Below are 16,728 nucleotides of genomic sequence, written 5' to 3' on the forward strand. Positions count from 1 at the left end.
AAGGTGGATCTCCCGCATATGTCAGCATTGGTGCGATCACTCACTGATGGGAACAAGTGGGGCTTTTGTTTTTGCGTTTGATCATGAAGCGGGGTGGCAATAGCTGTGGTGTCCAACTTACATTACAATTTCACAAAGCCTTTTGGAGAAACATTCCCCTTAGAGTAGTTCCTAGCGCTTGAACTTACTTTGAGAGTTTCTTTTCTTCGGATCTGGATATAGGCCACTCTATTATTCTCTTGGTGAACATGTCCAGTTTGCAAGCAATCCGGTACTCGGGCGGAACAACACCGAAGCTTGAGGTCCTTGACCAGCTTCGACTTCCCCACGAAAACCACTATGACGAGATTTCGACATGCGAGGAGGCGTTTGACTGCATAAAGTCGATGAGAGTTCGAGGTAAAGATAGCCTACTGACCTTGGCGATATCCTGCAATTATTATCCATTTGGCATAGTTCATTGGTTAAACTTACTTTTGCAACAGGAGCCCCGGCCATAGCTATCGTGGCCGCCTTGGCTCTTGCTGTTGAGCTGCAGCTCGCGAATTCTTCGAGTAAGTCGTTTCATGTTCCTATTTATTGCCGAAACCCCACTTACTAAACCCTCTACAAGCCAACCAAACCCCCAATGAGTACATCGCCTTCATCGACTCAAAACTCGACTATCTAAAAGGTAGCCGTCCTACAGCTGTGGACTTGAGCAACGCAATTACGCTGCTTAAAAGCTCAATCCGCCAAGTAGACTTGGCTGCTACCAAGGCCAATGAGAACATTCTTGCCGCCTATGTTCAGGCCGCTGAGAATATCCTGGCAAAAGATCTCCAAACCAACATATCTATCGGATCATTTGGTGCGGCATGGCTCGAGTCTCAGCTGGATGTAACCTCCGACCACAAAGTCTCTGTGTTGACACACTGCAACACCGGCTCCTTGGCGACATCTGGCCATGGCACCGCCCTGGGTATCATTCGCTCCCTCCAGGAGAGGAAGACGCTTCACCATGCGTTTTGCACTGAGACCAGGCCTTACAATCAGGGCAGCAGGTTGACTGCGTTTGAGCTCGTGTATGAGGGCATCCCAAGCACACTGATCACCGACTCCATGGCTGCAGCACTTTTTGCGCTCAAAAAAGAACAGTTCAACATCGGGGCTGTCATCGTCGGTGCAGACCGTGTAGTGCGGAACGGTGACACTGCCAACAAGGTGGGCACTTACGGGCTTGCCGTCCTGGCTCGTCACCATGGCATTAAGTTTGTTGTGGCAGCGCCCACGACGAGCATAGACCTCGAAACGACCACGGGTACGGGTATCAAGATTGAGGAAAGGAAGAAGGAAGAGTTGACGCAGATCTCTGGTGCTCTTGTTGGCCAAGACGGGAAAGTTGATCCTTCCAATACTGCCAGGGTCGCGACGGCAGACCAGCGAATAGATGTGTGGAATCCTGCGTTTGACGTCACTCCCCATGACTTGATCGATGCGATTGTGACAGAGCAAGGAGTGGTCGTGAAACAGGATGGCAAGTTTGACTTTAGTCAAGTTATGCCCGGAACTTGGGCAAAGGTGGTGAGAGAATGAGGGTCGAATTAAGCGTAGGGATTGATGGAGTATATATGTTCATGGTTTATGGGTACATGGGTTCATGGGATAAATTGTACACAAGAACTGGGAAAATGAGGAAGCAGAAGTCAAGAACTTCCTGATTTCAACTGTCTTTTGGACATCAAGTACTCAAATCGTGTAAAATGATCTTTTGATATGCTTCGACAGCAGTTTCGAGGTCGCCCACAGTAAGTTGTTCGTCGTCGGAGTGTGCGACCAAGATGCTACCTGGTCCATAAAGGTATCTCCTGTGGTTGCCCTTTAGATTTGGGATATCAGTGCCATAATTAACCGTAGTCGTCTGGAAACCTACAAGTATGAAACAATATTAATATTGGTAATTTCGCTTGGATTAGGCATGGAAACTTGCCTTCGATATTGCAGTCGCAAGTTACGACGCCGTACCCGAGCCCACATTTAATACTGAGATGATCTGCATTTTCTTTTGCCAGTATTGCCTCGATTTTATGGCGAACGGCAATGTGGCCCGAGTCTTGCGGACCAATTGCTACACGAGCCGAGATATTTGACTGGGCAAATTCTGGAATCACATTGAATGCAATACCGCCAGCGAGGGTACCCACGTTGATAGTAGTGTTTCCATACTCGTCGCTGCTCCCAAGGTCGGTATCGAGTATTCTCACCAAAGCTCGCATCAGCATCTCATTGGCACTTTCACCCGACCAGGGGTAGCCAGAGTGTCCTGCTTTGCCGGTGGCGGTAATGGTACAGGCTATAATGCCCTTGTGGCCACATGCAAGTTTGTTTTCTGTGGGTTCTCCAAAGATGACCGACTCGAATCCATGAAATTGCTTGCTTGGGTCCTCCAGCGAGTCGGAGAAACGCTTCATCCCTGCGCCATCCACCTCCTCGCCCACGACGTACAAAAGCATCACGTCCTCGGGGTGGATGAGCTTTCTGTGGACAAGTTCCTCCACGGCGATGATCTGTGATGCCACACTGCCCTTGGCATCCGCACTGCCGCGCCCGCGGATTATCGTCTCGTCCGTAGCGTCTGATGGGTCAGCGTCAATGGAGTAAGGGATGTAAGGTGGCACCACATCAATATGCGAAGTGATGAGCAGGCGAGGGTTCCAGGCTGTGCTACTGTGAGCTGCAGACGGACGAGCGATGATGTTGAAGCGCTTGGGCTTGTAATTGGAGGCCTGGGCGTCCTCCCGCATGGGGAGACTTTGCTGCTTTACATCGAACCCGTGACTTTCCAGGTAGTGGGAGAGGAAAGTCCCTACTTCGGCCTCGTGTCCTGTTGTGGATGATATCTCCACAAGAGAGCGATGCAAATCGACAAGCCGGGAACGATAAGGAGGACTCTCAGATTGAATGCTGAGAGGCTGCTGGCTATCTATCTTGAGATCATGATGTAACGACCCTGGGCCGGACGAATCTTGCGTCGCATGTTTAATTAGTTGTAAGCTTGTTGCCTGGAACGATAGAAGCAACCATATCAGAGAAGAAATTAGCCTTGCATCCATCTCAGATGTCTATTAAGATTGTGTCATTAAGTATATATTGTGGGCTATTTCTCAGCTGACCCAATTGAGAGGAAGTATAATTCAATTGTAAGTGCCTACAAAAGCAGACGAGGTTTGTACGCAAGAATGGAAATGTTGACCGCTGGTAGAATGAATCACTGTCGTGGGGTGCAACTGCAAGGTGAGACATCAATATCGGCATTACGTAACCCAGGTGCCAGGAGTTCGGGACCCACATGCGGAGCATCCCAATTAACGGATTCATCTCCATTGTATCAAATGCCGTTCGACTTCCGCCCTGCGACTTAGCGCACGCACCGTCGACTTCCATACTAAGGAAGGAACGAAAAATACCAAACCTTGCCAAACCACTTGTGCTGTGGAGGCTTGTTCGAAACAATATTTGCTTTACGCAAGGCAGGCGATGCGAACGATTTCAATCCCGCCCAAGTTGTCAAGACCGTCGTCACGTTGAGCCCCGTTCGCGCCGCCGCATAGACAGCACCGATACGCTATTGGGCGCCACGATTCGCCTGCCGAGTGTCGCGACGAAAGCCATACGTACGGTCTCCGCCAACAACTCAATTGTCACCCAATCCATCATATGCTCCCAGCAGACATCATTAGTCACGAGACGGGCTAGAGTCGGGCCAGTCTTGTCACCTTGCGACCGCCCTCCGTCTACCTCGAGACGATTCAAAACACGTCGAACTACATGCATAAGTCGGAGAGTCACGCCGTTTCCGCCAGTACCTTGGCCGAGCCATCACATCCGCTGCCGGAAAAATAACACTTGCAACGTTTACGTCCGACGTTATTCGCTCTCGACAATTTTACGGCTGTGCCATTCTTCTAGCGTGGGCCTGGGCCTGAGGGCATTATACTGCCCAGAAGCTCCAGCGAGACGGAGTAATGCAGTCGGCCAGGGGAAAGCCCGATCCGGGAAGGAAGGCAAAAGTGCGTCACACGGTCCTCCCGGCAGAAATGACATGTCAATTGCCTGCCGCCGCTAACAATACAATAACATGTCTCCAGCTTGCCAACTCTTACCAGGCACTTCTCGAGTAAGCTCCTTCGTTCAACCATCTACGGCGCATGCGCGAGCTACTTTTCTCGTCGGCCCCCGCGGGCAACATAAGAGCAATTCACTAACTCTTCGCTTTCTACCAGTGAATTCTCTAACAAGGAACTCAAGACCGTGGGCAACTACGCGCTTGGTCGACTGATTGGCAAAGGCTCCTTCGGAAAGGTCTACCTTGCCTCGCATAAGCTCATCAACGGGTCCAAGGTCAGTTGCTCTCCCGCTACTCTCAACCCCAGGCAGGCGAAACGGTGCATTGGTTAACACGGTTCGGATTGCGTGGGAATAGGTTGTCCTCAAGTCTGCCAAGAAAGATGATTCAAATCTTGCCCGTGAGATACACCACCACCGGCAATTTGTGCACCCGCACATTGCGCGGCTATACGAGGTTATTGTTACCGAAACAATGGTGTGGCTGGTTCTCGAATACTGCCCCGGCGATGAACTCTACAACTATCTACTTAAGCACGGGAAGCTGCCGGTGACAAAGGTCCAGAAGACTTTCACCCAGCTCGTCGGGGCCGTTACATACGTTCACATGCAGTCTTGTGTTCACCGCGACCTGAAGCTCGAGAATATTCTACTGGACAAGCACGAGAATGTCAAACTGGTGGATTTTGGCTTCACTAGAGAGTACGAGGGCAAATCAAACCATTTGCAGACCTTCTGCGGGACTATCTGCTATTCTGCGCCCGAGATGCTGAAGGGCGAAAAGTACGCGGGCGAGAAGGTTGATGTTTGGAGCCTTGGCGTTATTCTCTATGCGCTTTTGTGCGGAGAGCTTCCATTTGACGAAGACGACGACGACGACACACGGCGACGTATTCTATCAGAAGAGCCGAAATATCCCGATCATATTCCTCCAGATGCGCTATCACTTCTCCAATCTCTGCTCTCCAAGAGACCTTTTCGACGGCCGGAACTTGGCGAGATTCTGAATCATCCTTTCCTCGCCGACCATGCTCCCAACCAACTGACGATTCTGCAGGCGCAGCAACCAGCCGCTTTTTCGACAGCTCTAGACAAGGATGTCCTCCAGCGCATGCGCAGCGCTGGTGTCAACATGGATGCTGTGATAGAGTCTGTCCTGTCGCAGAGATGTGATTCGCTTGCCGGGTGGTGGACCCTCCTCACGGAAAAGGAGCAAAGAAAGATGTTGCGAAGAGAAAGGAAGCGCAAGGAGAAGGAGGAAAACCGTATATCACGTCGCTTGTCGACCACCTCCAGCAGGCTTGAGCGCCTGGCTACTGTCGGGGAAGAATGGACGGGTTCCAGTAGTCAGTTCGTCAAGCTCGGCGACCCGCCCCCGCCGAGGACCAGGGGCAGGACAGAGCGCAGAAGTGCACACTATCCGGACCTTCGCATCCCAGACTTTCCCGGCCTCAAGGATGTAAACAATGTGAATGCAGGTCTGAGTCCCGACGGCGAGATACCTCCACCGCCAATCGACAAAGATTCCATTAGGTCGGCAAGTTCTTCACGTCATAGACGGCCGATCCCTCCCCCGAAGGAGGGCGTCCTGCGAAGCGCGCGGTCTAGAGGGTCGACACTCCACTTGGTGACGACCAGCGATGCCTTTGGCGGCGGCAGCAGCGGTGGATCGGTCGGGGTTGGTGAAGAAGGCTCGCAAGGCCACGAGGGCTCCCAACAGAAGGTGAGGAAGAAACCTTCACAGGTCATCGTGGCACATTGGAGGAACTGGACCCACTGGATCATCGAGAACACGAGACGCAACAGGCATTCAGGCCGTAGGGGAAGTCATTCTACACCGAATTTACTGGAAAGGGTTGGTAAGTCTGGGAACAAGGATGCCAAGTCCAAGGATGCCAGTCCTAGACCACAAACCAGCAAATATCCGGCGGCGGCCAACTCTTCCTCACAAACCAACGTTTCTGGCCTTCCCAAGGGCGTGGTAGCCAATGGTTTTGGTTCCAAGACTACCGCTTCTGGGGCGCTGGCATCACCGACAGGGGGTACAACCTCGGGCCCGACTGTGCCTCCAATTCTTACTGCTCCAACAAATACGTATCCGCATCAAAGGGTTGTTAGCGGCGGAAGCGGGTCTGCAGCTTATAAGAGACAGTCACTCTCCCCATCACCGCTCACGCCTCGCTCAGCACTCAGAAGATCATCGGCGGGCACAGCAGGACTCCGCGGCCGCAAGTCCACCTCCTCATCTGTCTCTTCTGTGCGTTCTATGCATCACCGCCACCACTCTCACTCAAAAGCCAGCTCCACCAGCTCCAACGGATCTGTGTCTACCAACATGTCCAAGGCCACCATGCACGCGACGCGGTCGCCTCACCACTCGGTCAAAGTACTACCTGCTACACCGACGATGACTGGCTTCCCAAGCAACATCAGACTCGTCCGAGGAGGCCCCAATGACGCCATGTCGAGTGGTTCACCGATGCAGGCGCCGGGATCCCCGAACCCCTTCGGAATAGGGTCGTCCGTGACGTTTGCCAAGCGGAAGCGCAACCTCTTCAAGGGGCCGATGCTCGCTTTCGGTGGAAGCAATGGCAGTGGTACAAGGAGTTCGAGTGCCGGGTCGCACTCCCGGTCTGCCAGTGCAAACGGTCTCGGACGAAGAAGTGGCGAGATCACGATCCAAGAGGAGAACGAGGAAGACTTTGCGTCTGGAAATGACGATATCGAAGAGGTTGAATCTTTCACGCCTGTTATCCGTCGGCCGGGTGAGCGGGTCGAGGAGATTTTTGAGGAAGACGAGGCGGGCGAAAAGCCTGAAGACAAGGGTAACAACGGCACCGAGGAGGCCTTGGACAATCAGGGCAAGGAGGGCTGCGACCTGATGGTGGCACAGCCCATCAGCCCAATCTCGCTCAGCGCGCCGACTTTGGGCGATGGCGAGCGAAGGGATCTCCGCTGATTTCTTTTACGAATGTAACGACTACGGGTGTTTTTAATCTGCGCATAGCGCCCTTCTTTCTTCTTCTTTTTTTCTTTTGTTTCTATTTGTGCTGGCTATAGAATCCAGCCCGTGTGTACTGCGCACAAACCTTTGCTTTATGGATATCCCCTGGTGAGCGTTCCTGGTATTGTCATACGATTGGACTCTACTACCTCTGGCTTGCTTTAGATAGCTGCCATCTTTTGTTCAATATTTCAGCAAATAACTTGTTCCATTGCACTCGATCACCTAAGGCATGTATGAAAGTTTGAACTTCATTTATCTGTTATTTTCTGTCAAGATACCTGAAGACTATTTCTTGCCCGTTGCACTATCTGCTCAAGAAGAGCCGGTCCTTCTGATGTCTGCCGTTGTTTCATATCATTCACATTGCATCCGGCTATATCTTCCCCCATACTTAGCAGGTCCCTTCTAGATAGCTGTCGCGCGCCAGTTATGCTTTTGTTGGCTGATGGTTTTGAGGATTCGGCATTCGTAGACATTCTCCTGAAAAGACCCCGCCGGCCTGTCTCTATTTTTGCAATTGTGTCCTTGCTGACGCAAAGACCAACATCAAAAGGCTTCAAGCCTGGCTCGCCGAGTACTGCCAAGGCGCTCAGGCCGAAATAGGCATGATAGACGTCCGGAGGGCCGCCCGGGTGCTTGCTAAAACCACCAATCAGATGTTGAGTCTTGTCCATCAAGAAACGGCGAGCCGACTCCTGCGCCATGGATACATAGACACCCTCGGAGCTGTGCATTTGTCTGAGGATTTCTGCGGTCCCACAAACCCACCAACAGTAGCATGTGTCGGCGACTTTGTTGACTCGTCCGTTGAAACCAACAAATGGTGGGTATTCGTCAGTGAGAGACAAGCGGGAGAGCGAGTCTGGTTGGAAGAAATTCTCCTCGTCATCGTCTTCGTCGGAGAGCACATCTGTGTACTCGAACTGCCTAGAAGCAAGGAAGTGGAGTATATAAGGTATGTTTACGGAGGACTGAGGAGGCCCCGTTTGAGTCTCCGCTACGTTGCCTTCGAGAGGTCTGCTGAGGAGCGAAAGTGCGCTGACGGCGCAGTATGCGTAGCCCGCATGGCTCTCGTGCATGGAGCTCTCTGCAACGCCGCCGTCGAAGGTCTGGCCCGCACGGATGTGACGCACGAGAGCTTCGACATCAATATCCTCGACCCACCCGGGGTCTTCGGGTTGCATATCACCGCGCAGTATCCACCGTATTATAGCGGCTAGATAACAGTATCGCATGTCCCGGCCACCGGCGATGGTCTCGGTCACCGAGCCGGGTCCTTTTTTGTTTGCATCGTGTGAGTCGATGTTTGGAATATCGACGAGAACTTCCCCAAAACTGCCGTCGGGGCGCTGTAGCTTCTTCAGCCAGCGAAGTGTGGCGACGCGATCGACGCCGTAGAAGACTGCTTCTCCCGAGGCCTGATCGGCTAGGAGGGCAAGAAGAAGGAGCGCAAAGGCAGTGGCTGCTATGTTTGAGCAGTTAGAGTTCCCGGGCTCGGTGCGCAGTGATCCGAAGTCCCAGCCGTCATACTCGTGCGGAGGTAGCGTGTGAGTGGTTGAGCCAGCGAAGCCGCCGGCGGTATGCTGGCACGACAGCACCCAATCACGGAAGTTCGATCGGTCTGTAGCGGAGATACTGGAAGCGTTCTTGCTGTTTTTTGGATCGGTGGAGGAAGCGTCTTGAGTCAGGAGGTCAATGCCAGATATGATGAAGAAGCCGAGGGCCATGCGGGTGCTGTCGTTGCTCGTGTACTGCTGGGGCAGCAGTGTTCGCATGCATCTTGTAAAGTACCGCAGATGCTTTGCTAGATCCAGACTTCCATTGCCCTGCTGCTGGGCGAACATCTCGACGTCTGAGCTTCTCGAGAACTTGAAATCCTAGTGCTGTCTTGCTGTCACTAGAGATGATCAACTGAGATGTCGAGCTTGCAACAGGAGGTTCTGAAGATACCTTACCCCAGGTACCTCAGCTCAGAGCCTCCTGCGGCTGTCCCACTAGTGGTTCTTGTTCTACTCCACATTACCTCCTGGAAATGTGACGTAACTCGTCAGAGCCCCACGGCGATCAACTCCAAAAAACATGCTGAGTCAGCTAGGGGTCCTGCCCAAGCCAGTTTACATTATTGACCAATCAATCCTGTCTCTGTTAATTTTCCATCCCGTCTGCAACCCCACCTTCGACATGGGGGGCGCGTGCTCGCGTCAATGTTGCCGTCCTGTGAATCTAGGCTCGACCTACAGTACACCCATGCACTGCCAACTCATCTGCAGCCGTAAACTATTACTGTGGACAGTCAACCGTTGACTTGCCCCGTTCTGATGAGATAGCTTGATCAGATGGCTAGTTCGGATTAATTTATTACCTCCTCCAGCTCCGTTGACCAATTCCGGTGCTCTGGCCCATCACTCACTTGTTTTGTATTTGTTCAACCACCATCGACCTCACCATTTTATAGGTACCAGTTTACCTACAGCTACACCGACCGACCTACCTTACTTCTTATTCCCTTGTTGGCCGACAATTCGCCAGCCTCTTCTCGGCCCCAATCGTGATCTTGCTGCTCAAGCTGCTACTAGTTGTTTGGTTTGCAGCCCGTATTCAATCGCGCAACGGGACTTTGTCCTCCGGTTGCCGTTCGCCGTCCCCAGCGCGTCCGATCTGAACTTATGCTGCAACATATGCAGGCAAACCAGAATCAAACCGTCCTAGTGTAAAAGCCATATCGACCATAGCAGCACCAACCAAGACACCTCAGTGGCAGTCGCAAATATGGCGCTCATATCAGCCAAGACGATCATCACCTCTCTATCCCTATTTCATATCACCCTGGGCTACTTCTTCCTCACGAGCCCCATCACCGTCGCCGACCAAGCGCTGGTGTGGGTGTTGGGCGAGGCTATGGGCATGGTGTGTACTACCCCGTCCATATCTTCCTCTGTGACTATGCGCTCTAGCTGACCAAAGACCCTCGAGCTTCAAATGAAACAGCCCTTCGCCCGCGCCTTCGACTCGCAGTCGCCCTCTCTGGCCTTCCTGGCTGTCATGCTTGCCTTTGTTGGCATCACTGATCTCGTAACCCTCAGCCTGCCGGACGAGATTTGCCTCGTTCACCACTGGGGTACACAAGGTTTGTCTGCACAGAACCCTTCTGGCCAGTCTGGTTTTCCATAGCTTTCGCGCTTTGCTAACTAGCGTATTCGATCTTCAAAACAGCCCCGCTCCGAATGTCCGTCTTCCTCTTCCTCGTCTTTTACACATTTACATTCTCGGCTTCGTCGCCGATATACGCCGGTGCGAACCCTCGCGGCATCCTCAGCCACCCGTCAGCGCACATGCACAACCCCGGCTACAAGCCTGCAACATGGGGCGGCGACGGCCTCAAGAACCGCGTTTTCTTCACCTTCATCTTCCTGGAGCTGATGTGCTGGTTCTGGGTTTGGGTTACACTTCGTGAGGAGCGCAAGGAGGTCCTCACCAGGAAGGCGATGCGGAGGAGGAGCAGCCATGGCAGCCACACCTTGCAGAAATAGAATTCGCGCCATTGAACGCCAAAAGAGACTCTCTTACCCCTACTTGCTTTATCGCCGGATTTTCCGCATAAACCTTCAAGTTAAAGTTTTTTTTTCTAGTCCCCTGTTCTACCATCCCCTCTTGGAGCTTGGAGTACTTTGGAACTGTTACTCCAATTTCAATCAGTATTGGGACACTAGCTCTTCTTTGTTCTCCCGTGATTTAATTACTATGTCCCTAGGGAACTTCACTCTTCAACAGCCTGTGCCGGACTTGCTTGTTTTGGTTAGTCCGTCTTTACCATAATCCATCCCTTGACACCCTCCCTCCAACTGTCAAGCATCTTGCCGGCCCAATTCTCCACATTGGCGCGGCCGCCCGCAGTAGCCAGAACCGCCGCAGCCAGGTCGTCGCTCTCTCCTATCGTCAAGTTGACGACATCATCCAGCCACCCCGTCTCCCCCAACTCGGACTTGAGGAACTTGAAGTGATCTCTAGTCTGGTTTAGGACCTCTGTCGCAACCTTCGCCATCTCTTTCATCTGTGCCACGACGTCCTTGTGCAGACTGCTTTTACCCGATCGGTCTCGCGCCTGTGCCTGTTCATGAAGCGAAAGCACAAATGATGCGCCGCTCTTGAGAGCTACCGCAGTCTCACGCAACAGGGCAGCCGCATGCGGGCTGCTAATCTGGAGCATGGTGGACTTTCGGCCTTTGGGAAGTGATGTGCTGAAAGCCAGCTCCTTCATTGTTGAAACGGTGGCCAGTATGGCCGACATGAGTTCTGGCGCAGTCAAGGTGAGATCTTCTGAGCGGCTTGTTGATACCGCAATGGACATCAAGCCAGACCACAACGTCAAGATTGTGTAATAGGCCTCTTCTGCACGGGTCAAGTGAGCAGACGTGTCGCCCAGATGCAAAAAGTTGGTGAACGATTCGTGAAGGGAAGTCAGTGTCTCCAGTATATACCGCAGTTCTTGTTCAGCTACGATAGCTGGCTTTGCTGGCTTGTAGTCCTTGGACGGTGTGAAATCGCACAGTTGTAGGAATTTTTCTGCAAGCAGTTCAAGGTGCGAACGGGTATTCTGTATAACAAGGCCAAAATAGGTCAGGTCAATTTCCAATCCATTTACTGTTTGCACGACCAAATATCCTTGGATTTCTTACCGAAGGTGGCGGCCCTACACCAAGCTGTTCTAGTGGGGCTGGCGTATGGGATGATTCGAGATTCATGACGGATCCTACATCAAGAGTTGTGAAAAGAGTTGTATGGTCGTAAATCTCACCTGTTTTCCTCCCAATTTCGTGATATGTTAGTGAATGCAACCGTCACCAGGTATAACACTGTTCGTTCCTGCACTGACCTAGGAAGGAAATATCCTCCAGGTTGTCAAGGCGTCCTCCTAGAGCTCGAGCTACGCGACGCTCCTCGACAACTGTCATGATGAGGGTGCAGCTGTGACGAAGCCTCTCACAATAATCCGTGATCTCCAGAACCGAGCTGTAGCTCCCGGAATCGAAAGCATCCCAGATTTTGACGGGGGACGGATCTCGCAGAGTATACGAGTAGAACGTCCTCAGTGGTTCCATTGGCGGTCTTGAACCCACAAATAGTCCAGGTGATATTGTCGATATGCGATCAAAGAAAAGTGGGCTGAGAGAGTCGTGGATTGTTCTTTTTACCCCTAGTGGCAGCCATATCTGATGAGAATAGGATGCGCAGCCAAGAACGATGTACAGCCTCGAGAGAAGTAATCGAAGAGGCGGCTGGTCTGGGGTCTTTTGCAGCTGATTGTCGAGAATGGCCACTGCCTGGAGGAAAAGGCTGAAGTCTACTTGATGTTGTACTGGAAGGTGAAGATTAGAAGATTCTAGCCCAGAGAGCTTGAGAAGGCACATGGCGGCCACGAGGGCGAGATCGATGGTAGGGTCTCTATCCGTATTCGGGGTCTCATCGGCCTGCTTACGGCTGTTTACCGCGTGCAACTCCATCGCCACTTTCGCAACTTGACGGATGCAGTCTTGACATACTTTGCCAGGCAGCACGGCGGAGCAGTATTTGCAACGAGTCGGGGTTTTTTTGAGGCGTTCTCCAGATTCCTTGGCTTCACTATAATCGTGGAACACCGAGTGTGGAGAGGTGGTTAGGTGATATCGTAGCTTGACGTATAGTGTTGCGATATGAGGCGAGTGATGCTACAGTGAAGACTATGTCAGCTTGACGCACACCTCTGCAACAGCTTCACGCAGCTTGACGGGGATGCGATCTAGAGCGGTCTAACCTTCGTATAAATGCGCTTCATCAGTACCTCGTCCAACAAACAGCGAGTCTCTTCAAAGCTCAACACTTCGATGAATCCTTTCACATCGTCAAATGCTGATATCTCGTGCCCGTACTGTTGGAGGAAGAGTCCGAGCTGCGCCACCCGCGTACTCATTGGGTTACTTGAGCCGGACTCAAACCACCCGCTGCCTTCGGTCTTGAATGTAAGCTCAAGAAGCGCAAGTCCGATGTTTTTCCTATACATAGGGGGTACCTTCTGCGATTTCATTGCAGAAGCGAACACCACAAGGCGGCTTTGTACTAAGCTGAGGCTTCTGCAGGTAGTTAGCATGGAGGTTGTGAAGGAAATCAGAGACTGCTTTGTAATGTCTTACTCTTCCGGGTTCGACATTTTCGCTGCCGCACTTATAAGACTTTTCCATATAACCAAATCAGCAGCAAGGAATGAAGGTGATCCGTCGCTCTCTTCTTTGCTCAAAGCATGCAAACAAAACTCGAAAATTGCAGCCCATTGTTGCTGTTTCTCGAACGTCTTAAGTGCTTCCATCAGTAGGTGTTTGCGCCCCTCCTCAAATTGCTTCAATGCTCCAAGAACCGGGCTTCTCATGTGGGCAAGAAACTCTGCAGGGGCACTCTGACTGGCGAGTAATCGATAATAAAATACTATTTCTTCGTCTGTTCGGAGGCCCCTATCCGACAGCTTGCTCTGTTTGTCCTCGTTGCTCTTGTTGGGGTTCTGAGAAGACCCTGATTAGCCAAGTATGACGAGTTTTTTCACATACCAGCGACTTACCGACTCAGTTAGCTCCGCTGCCCGTTCAAGCTGTTTCATGGCCAGCATGCCATATATCTTCTGTTTCTCCTTGGGACATTGCTCGCTATTCTAATCAGAAGGTAGCGTGGACACGGTCAGTTAAAGTGCAAAGGTTTCTCTGGTGTCTCGGTGAGTAGCTAGCTTACAGAAAGCATGTAGGTTAGGACGATGTTCCAGTACATGAACTGCCGCTGAACCCCAGGCGTTTTATCCAGGATTGCTGCGATCTAGATCTCGAAAATTTTGTGAGAAAGGGTTTTGCATATGTGATTAGGTAGGCCTTTCCAATTGATGTGTGGGTCTATAAATTTCTTGCCTACCTGCTGGGCATTCACCAGGTCCCAGTTCTGGATGCAGGCCCTCAGGCATTGAAGTGCTGCTGGACTGCGCGGGTTCACTTTGACCCATCGCGACCTCATAGCACCTAGAGTTTGGCTATAGCTGAAGAGTCCAGCCAAGTCCCTGAGTGCCCACTCGTATAGCTCCAAGGCATCGGCATCTTTGAGAACCGTGCCTTTCCTGACGAAGCTGTCGATGGAGACCAGTGCCGCATGTCTTTCAAGTGGCCCTTCCAGCTGCGTGGCTGCGCACGCTTTTACTACCTGCGCGACTTGACTTAGCTAGGAAATTCCACTTCAAGGTTTACTAAAGTATCTTTGACTCGTACCTCGAAGTAGGGGTCGTTCGTGGCCTTGGCCCTTTTATCGGCCAAACGAACAACGGTCGCCCAGTTTCCATCTCCGAATGCGTTTTGGAGTTGCACATCGACGCTGTTCTTTAGAGACGGCCTGTAGTAGCTGCCACTGTAGGACATGGCTGCAGAAACTGACGCCAATCTCGGGAGATTGGTGGAGGGGTGTAAGGATTTTTGGTTGTATTATCAGAGTTTGGGTTGGGCTGGGTTTTTTCGGCATATGCACGTGTTTGTGCTATCAAATCACCTTCCAAGGTCCCTAGCTGTAGTCTAGATCACCTTGGCCAATGTAAGGTACCTGTCTACTTTGGGACTGTGAAGTGGTACTCGATGTACTGTAAGCCCTTGTGCATAAGTTCTGCCAAATTCCGTCCATTACTCGAAGGAAGAGAAGGCTGAGATGACTGGTCGGGTGCGGGGCTGTCTTAAAAGTGGGGGCACGGCAGTTTTTGATGCCAATGTTCCATGCTTGGCGAGATTGGTGGGGAAACCTGGTCAAGCTGGTTGGATAGTCATCCCACGAACCGGGGTAGGCCAGACAATCTCAACTCGGGATGGATTATTATGGCAGGAGTCATGAAGTGAAATCAGGATCTTTTCCCCGTTTCGCTAATGCGAACAATGCCCGCTCGAAAAATAGTTCGGACTGCATGAAAAGCTGCGGTCCAGGGGGGCTGTTCAGAAAAACTTTCCCCAGAACCAAGCAGGCAGCAAGTGGGAAATCTGAAATTATAAACGTTCTTTACCTACCTGCCTAGGTAGAAGATCATCATGACTGCGACCTCATTGCACCAACGTCTTGAACTGTCGAGCCGGTGATAGTTGCAGTGGATTGGCAGGTAACCCCTTAATTTTAATTCTTGCGCGCATTGGGAAAACAGACCTTGGGATTTCGTACCGCAAGGTGGTTGAAAATTCCAACGTCGTCGAACTCTAGAAGGAAGGAACGCATCTCAGCACCAGCTCTTCCTTGCCCCTTTCTGCGCCCTCTTTATCCATTTTTCATTGCCTACCTGCTTTACCTACCTAGGTAGGTAGGTACACTTACATTCTCACGTACCTTCCTACCAACCCTTAGGCTGGTAGGTGGACAAATGCCTTACATCATCGAGTGGTAATTTGGGTCCAAGTGCCTAAAATCTCCCGACTCTTCTTTTCTTGCCACGAACCCGGCAAACGGCCCTGTCCTATCTCGTACGACCAAAGTGAGATTCACTCGCTTTTTCTCGACCTTCTTCCCCCTATCTCGCCTACTTTTCTAGCTTACAGTCAATCAGCTCTGTTATCCATCTCAAACAAATTAAACAAATCCATCATGTACCTCATCAACCTGATCATCGTCCCCTTCGTGGCGGCACTCCCTGCCATCACCATGCGGCAGGCAAACAACATCTTCAGCGATTCTTGCACCAACATTGAGCTTGTCAACGCCTATCCAGGCAAGGTTCTCAACGACAACCTCAAAGGCTCGTGCCTCGGTCCCCAGGGCAAGAAACTCGAGAGCTCTCTGGATCTCAACCAATGCGTCGGTATCGATTACAGCAACAACACGCTGACTTGGATGCCATTGTAAGTTTCCCTGGGGAATTCTACCTGCAAAACATGGCCATCAACTAATGAGAACTTTACCAACCGCAGGGGCAAGTTCCGCAACTATTGCGACACGTGCAGTCTCAAGGAGGGCAACGTGCTTGCTTGCACATGTAATAAGCAGGCCAGTACACTCAAGTTGGGTAGGTCAATCTTGGCTACGTACACTCTTTTGGTCGCTTTTATGATGCTGACCTTTTACTGTCAAAGATGACGGGGTAGTAATTCGAGATGGCAGCCTGTCATGCAAGTAGGCAAGGGGGCGGGGCTAACATGGATACGGCCATCAAGAACTGAAGACTTTGAACCATTACCTGGGGAGAAAGCTTTGCGGTGTTTATGAACAGGTCATTTGCTACATGGTGTGAATACTGAAACTAGCAGAAGCAAATGTAACTTTATGAGATCATGATTGAAGGCTTTACGGATGACAACTCGAGGAGATTAATCCAGTTTTCTATCTCGAAGATTCGCCTTTGACGGCAGTGACCCCTTCAAACTATGTTCGCCGTGAATATCTCTGGTGCCAAGCGTCTCAAGCGTTGCAACTGCCTGAGTGTCGTTCTCTCGTATGGGTGCAATAGCTTCACTAACACCCCTCGGCGGCAAAATAACGATCTGGTGGGCACGGGTCCTTTGTATTCCACAAATATACCAATCAAACCTGTGCATAGAAAGATTGGTAAAACATGGACTATGGCAGCAGTCAATCCCCAGAGTTGTGAC

General features: G+C 51.5%; 7 protein-coding genes across 7 annotated transcripts; 4 read left to right on the forward strand and 3 right to left on the reverse strand.

Annotated features, from left to right (window-relative positions):
• The first annotated feature begins 95 nt into the window (after window positions 1-95).
• Window positions 96-1,835, forward strand: MGG_14472 (S-methyl-5-thioribose-1-phosphate isomerase). Its single transcript, XM_003708658.1, has 3 exons — window positions 96-399; window positions 486-554; window positions 614-1,835. Exons 1-3 carry the CDS (start codon window positions 249-251, stop codon window positions 1,573-1,575), a joined length of 1,182 nt encoding a protein of 393 aa, XP_003708706.1. The 5' UTR covers window positions 96-248; the 3' UTR covers window positions 1,576-1,835.
• On the reverse strand, window positions 193-3,283 carry MGG_01970 (acetylornithine deacetylase). The gene is made up of 2 exons (XM_003708659.1): window positions 1,970-3,283; window positions 193-1,908 (listed from the first exon to the last, which is right to left on the reverse strand). Exons 1-2 carry the CDS (start codon window positions 3,090-3,092, stop codon window positions 1,721-1,723), a joined length of 1,311 nt encoding a protein of 436 aa, XP_003708707.1. The 5' UTR covers window positions 3,093-3,283; the 3' UTR covers window positions 193-1,720.
• An 89-nt stretch (window positions 3,284-3,372) lies between these two features.
• MGG_14620 (CAMK/CAMKL protein kinase) lies at window positions 3,373-7,415 on the forward strand. The gene is made up of 4 exons (XM_003708660.1): window positions 3,373-4,049; window positions 4,128-4,156; window positions 4,263-4,380; window positions 4,463-7,415. Exons 1-4 carry the CDS (start codon window positions 4,005-4,007, stop codon window positions 7,061-7,063), a joined length of 2,793 nt encoding a protein of 930 aa, XP_003708708.1. The 5' UTR covers window positions 3,373-4,004; the 3' UTR covers window positions 7,064-7,415.
• A 369-nt stretch (window positions 7,416-7,784) lies between these two features.
• Window positions 7,785-8,955, reverse strand: MGG_01971 (type-1 protein geranylgeranyltransferase subunit beta; the record flags this gene model as incomplete). Its single annotated transcript, XM_003708661.1, has 2 exons — window positions 7,785-7,837; window positions 7,884-8,955. The coding sequence occupies 2 exons, from the start codon at window positions 8,953-8,955 to the stop codon at window positions 7,785-7,787; spliced, it is 1,125 nt and encodes a 374-aa protein (XP_003708709.1).
• A 415-nt stretch (window positions 8,956-9,370) lies between these two features.
• Window positions 9,371-10,951, forward strand: MGG_01972 (uncharacterized protein). Its single transcript, XM_003708662.1, has 3 exons — window positions 9,371-10,018; window positions 10,100-10,238; window positions 10,325-10,951. The coding sequence occupies exons 1-3, from the start codon at window positions 9,881-9,883 to the stop codon at window positions 10,639-10,641; spliced, it is 594 nt and encodes a 197-aa protein (XP_003708710.1). The 5' UTR covers window positions 9,371-9,880; the 3' UTR covers window positions 10,642-10,951.
• On the reverse strand, window positions 10,703-14,786 carry MGG_01973 (uncharacterized protein). Its single transcript, XM_003708663.1, has 9 exons — window positions 14,386-14,786; window positions 14,039-14,320; window positions 13,865-13,945; window positions 13,698-13,787; window positions 13,279-13,640; window positions 12,903-13,218; window positions 11,985-12,816; window positions 11,788-11,906; window positions 10,703-11,705 (listed from the first exon to the last, which is right to left on the reverse strand). The coding sequence occupies exons 1-9, from the start codon at window positions 14,530-14,532 to the stop codon at window positions 10,908-10,910; spliced, it is 3,027 nt and encodes a 1,008-aa protein (XP_003708711.1). The 5' UTR covers window positions 14,533-14,786; the 3' UTR covers window positions 10,703-10,907.
• Window positions 14,787-14,965: 179 nt separating this feature from the next.
• Window positions 14,966-16,495, forward strand: MGG_01974 (uncharacterized protein). Its single transcript, XM_003708664.1, has 3 exons — window positions 14,966-15,981; window positions 16,051-16,145; window positions 16,213-16,495. The coding sequence occupies exons 1-3, from the start codon at window positions 15,728-15,730 to the stop codon at window positions 16,254-16,256; spliced, it is 393 nt and encodes a 130-aa protein (XP_003708712.1). The 5' UTR covers window positions 14,966-15,727; the 3' UTR covers window positions 16,257-16,495.
• The last annotated feature ends 233 nt before the right edge of the window (window positions 16,496-16,728 follow it).

This window comes from Pyricularia oryzae, chromosome 1 (assembly GCF_000002495.2).
Source record: "Pyricularia oryzae 70-15 chromosome 1, whole genome shotgun sequence".
NCBI classification, from domain to species: Eukaryota; Fungi; Ascomycota; class Sordariomycetes; order Magnaporthales; family Pyriculariaceae; genus Pyricularia; species Pyricularia oryzae.

Bases quoted from the DNA above. Each gene is read 5' to 3' on its own strand.
- MGG_14472 (XM_003708658.1), top strand. From the start codon at position 249: ATGTCCAGTTTGCAAGCAATCCGGTACTCGGGCGGAACAACACCGAAG. The intron at 400-485 runs GTAAAGATAGCC...CTTTTGCAACAG, and splicing joins AAAGTCGATGAGAGTTCGAG to GAGCCCCGGCCATAGCTATC. The intron at 555-613 runs GTAAGTCGTTTC...ACCCTCTACAAG, and splicing joins GCAGCTCGCGAATTCTTCGA to CCAACCAAACCCCCAATGAG.
- MGG_01970 (XM_003708659.1), bottom strand. From the start codon at position 3,092: ATGGATGCAAGGCTAATTTCTTCTCTGATATGGTTGCTTCTATCGTTC. The intron at 1,909-1,969 runs GCAAGTTTCCAT...TCATACTTGTAG, and splicing joins TTGCGACTGCAATATCGAAG to GTTTCCAGACGACTACGGTT.
- MGG_14620 (XM_003708660.1), top strand. From the start codon at position 4,005: ATGCAGTCGGCCAGGGGAAAGCCCGATCCGGGAAGGAAGGCAAAA. The intron at 4,050-4,127 runs GTGCGTCACACG...ACATGTCTCCAG, and splicing joins ATCCGGGAAGGAAGGCAAAA to CTTGCCAACTCTTACCAGGC. The intron at 4,157-4,262 runs GTAAGCTCCTTC...GCTTTCTACCAG, and splicing joins TCTTACCAGGCACTTCTCGA to TGAATTCTCTAACAAGGAAC.
- MGG_01972 (XM_003708662.1), top strand. From the start codon at position 9,881: ATGGCGCTCATATCAGCCAAGACGATCATCACCTCTCTATCCCTATTT. The intron at 10,019-10,099 runs GTGTGTACTACC...CAAATGAAACAG, and splicing joins TGGGCGAGGCTATGGGCATG to CCCTTCGCCCGCGCCTTCGA. The intron at 10,239-10,324 runs GTTTGTCTGCAC...TCTTCAAAACAG, and splicing joins TCACCACTGGGGTACACAAG to CCCCGCTCCGAATGTCCGTC.
- MGG_01973 (XM_003708663.1), bottom strand. From the start codon at position 14,532: ATGTCCTACAGTGGCAGCTACTACAGGCCGTCTCTAAAGAACAGCGTC. The intron at 13,219-13,278 runs GTAAGACATTAC...AACTACCTGCAG, and splicing joins AAAATGTCGAACCCGGAAGA to AAGCCTCAGCTTAGTACAAA. The intron at 11,706-11,787 runs GTAAGAAATCCA...CTTGTTATACAG, and splicing joins GTGTAGGGCCGCCACCTTCG to AATACCCGTTCGCACCTTGA.
- MGG_01974 (XM_003708664.1), top strand. From the start codon at position 15,728: ATGTACCTCATCAACCTGATCATCGTCCCCTTCGTGGCGGCACTCCCT. The intron at 15,982-16,050 runs GTAAGTTTCCCT...TACCAACCGCAG, and splicing joins ACGCTGACTTGGATGCCATT to GGGCAAGTTCCGCAACTATT. The intron at 16,146-16,212 runs GTAGGTCAATCT...TTACTGTCAAAG, and splicing joins GGCCAGTACACTCAAGTTGG to ATGACGGGGTAGTAATTCGA.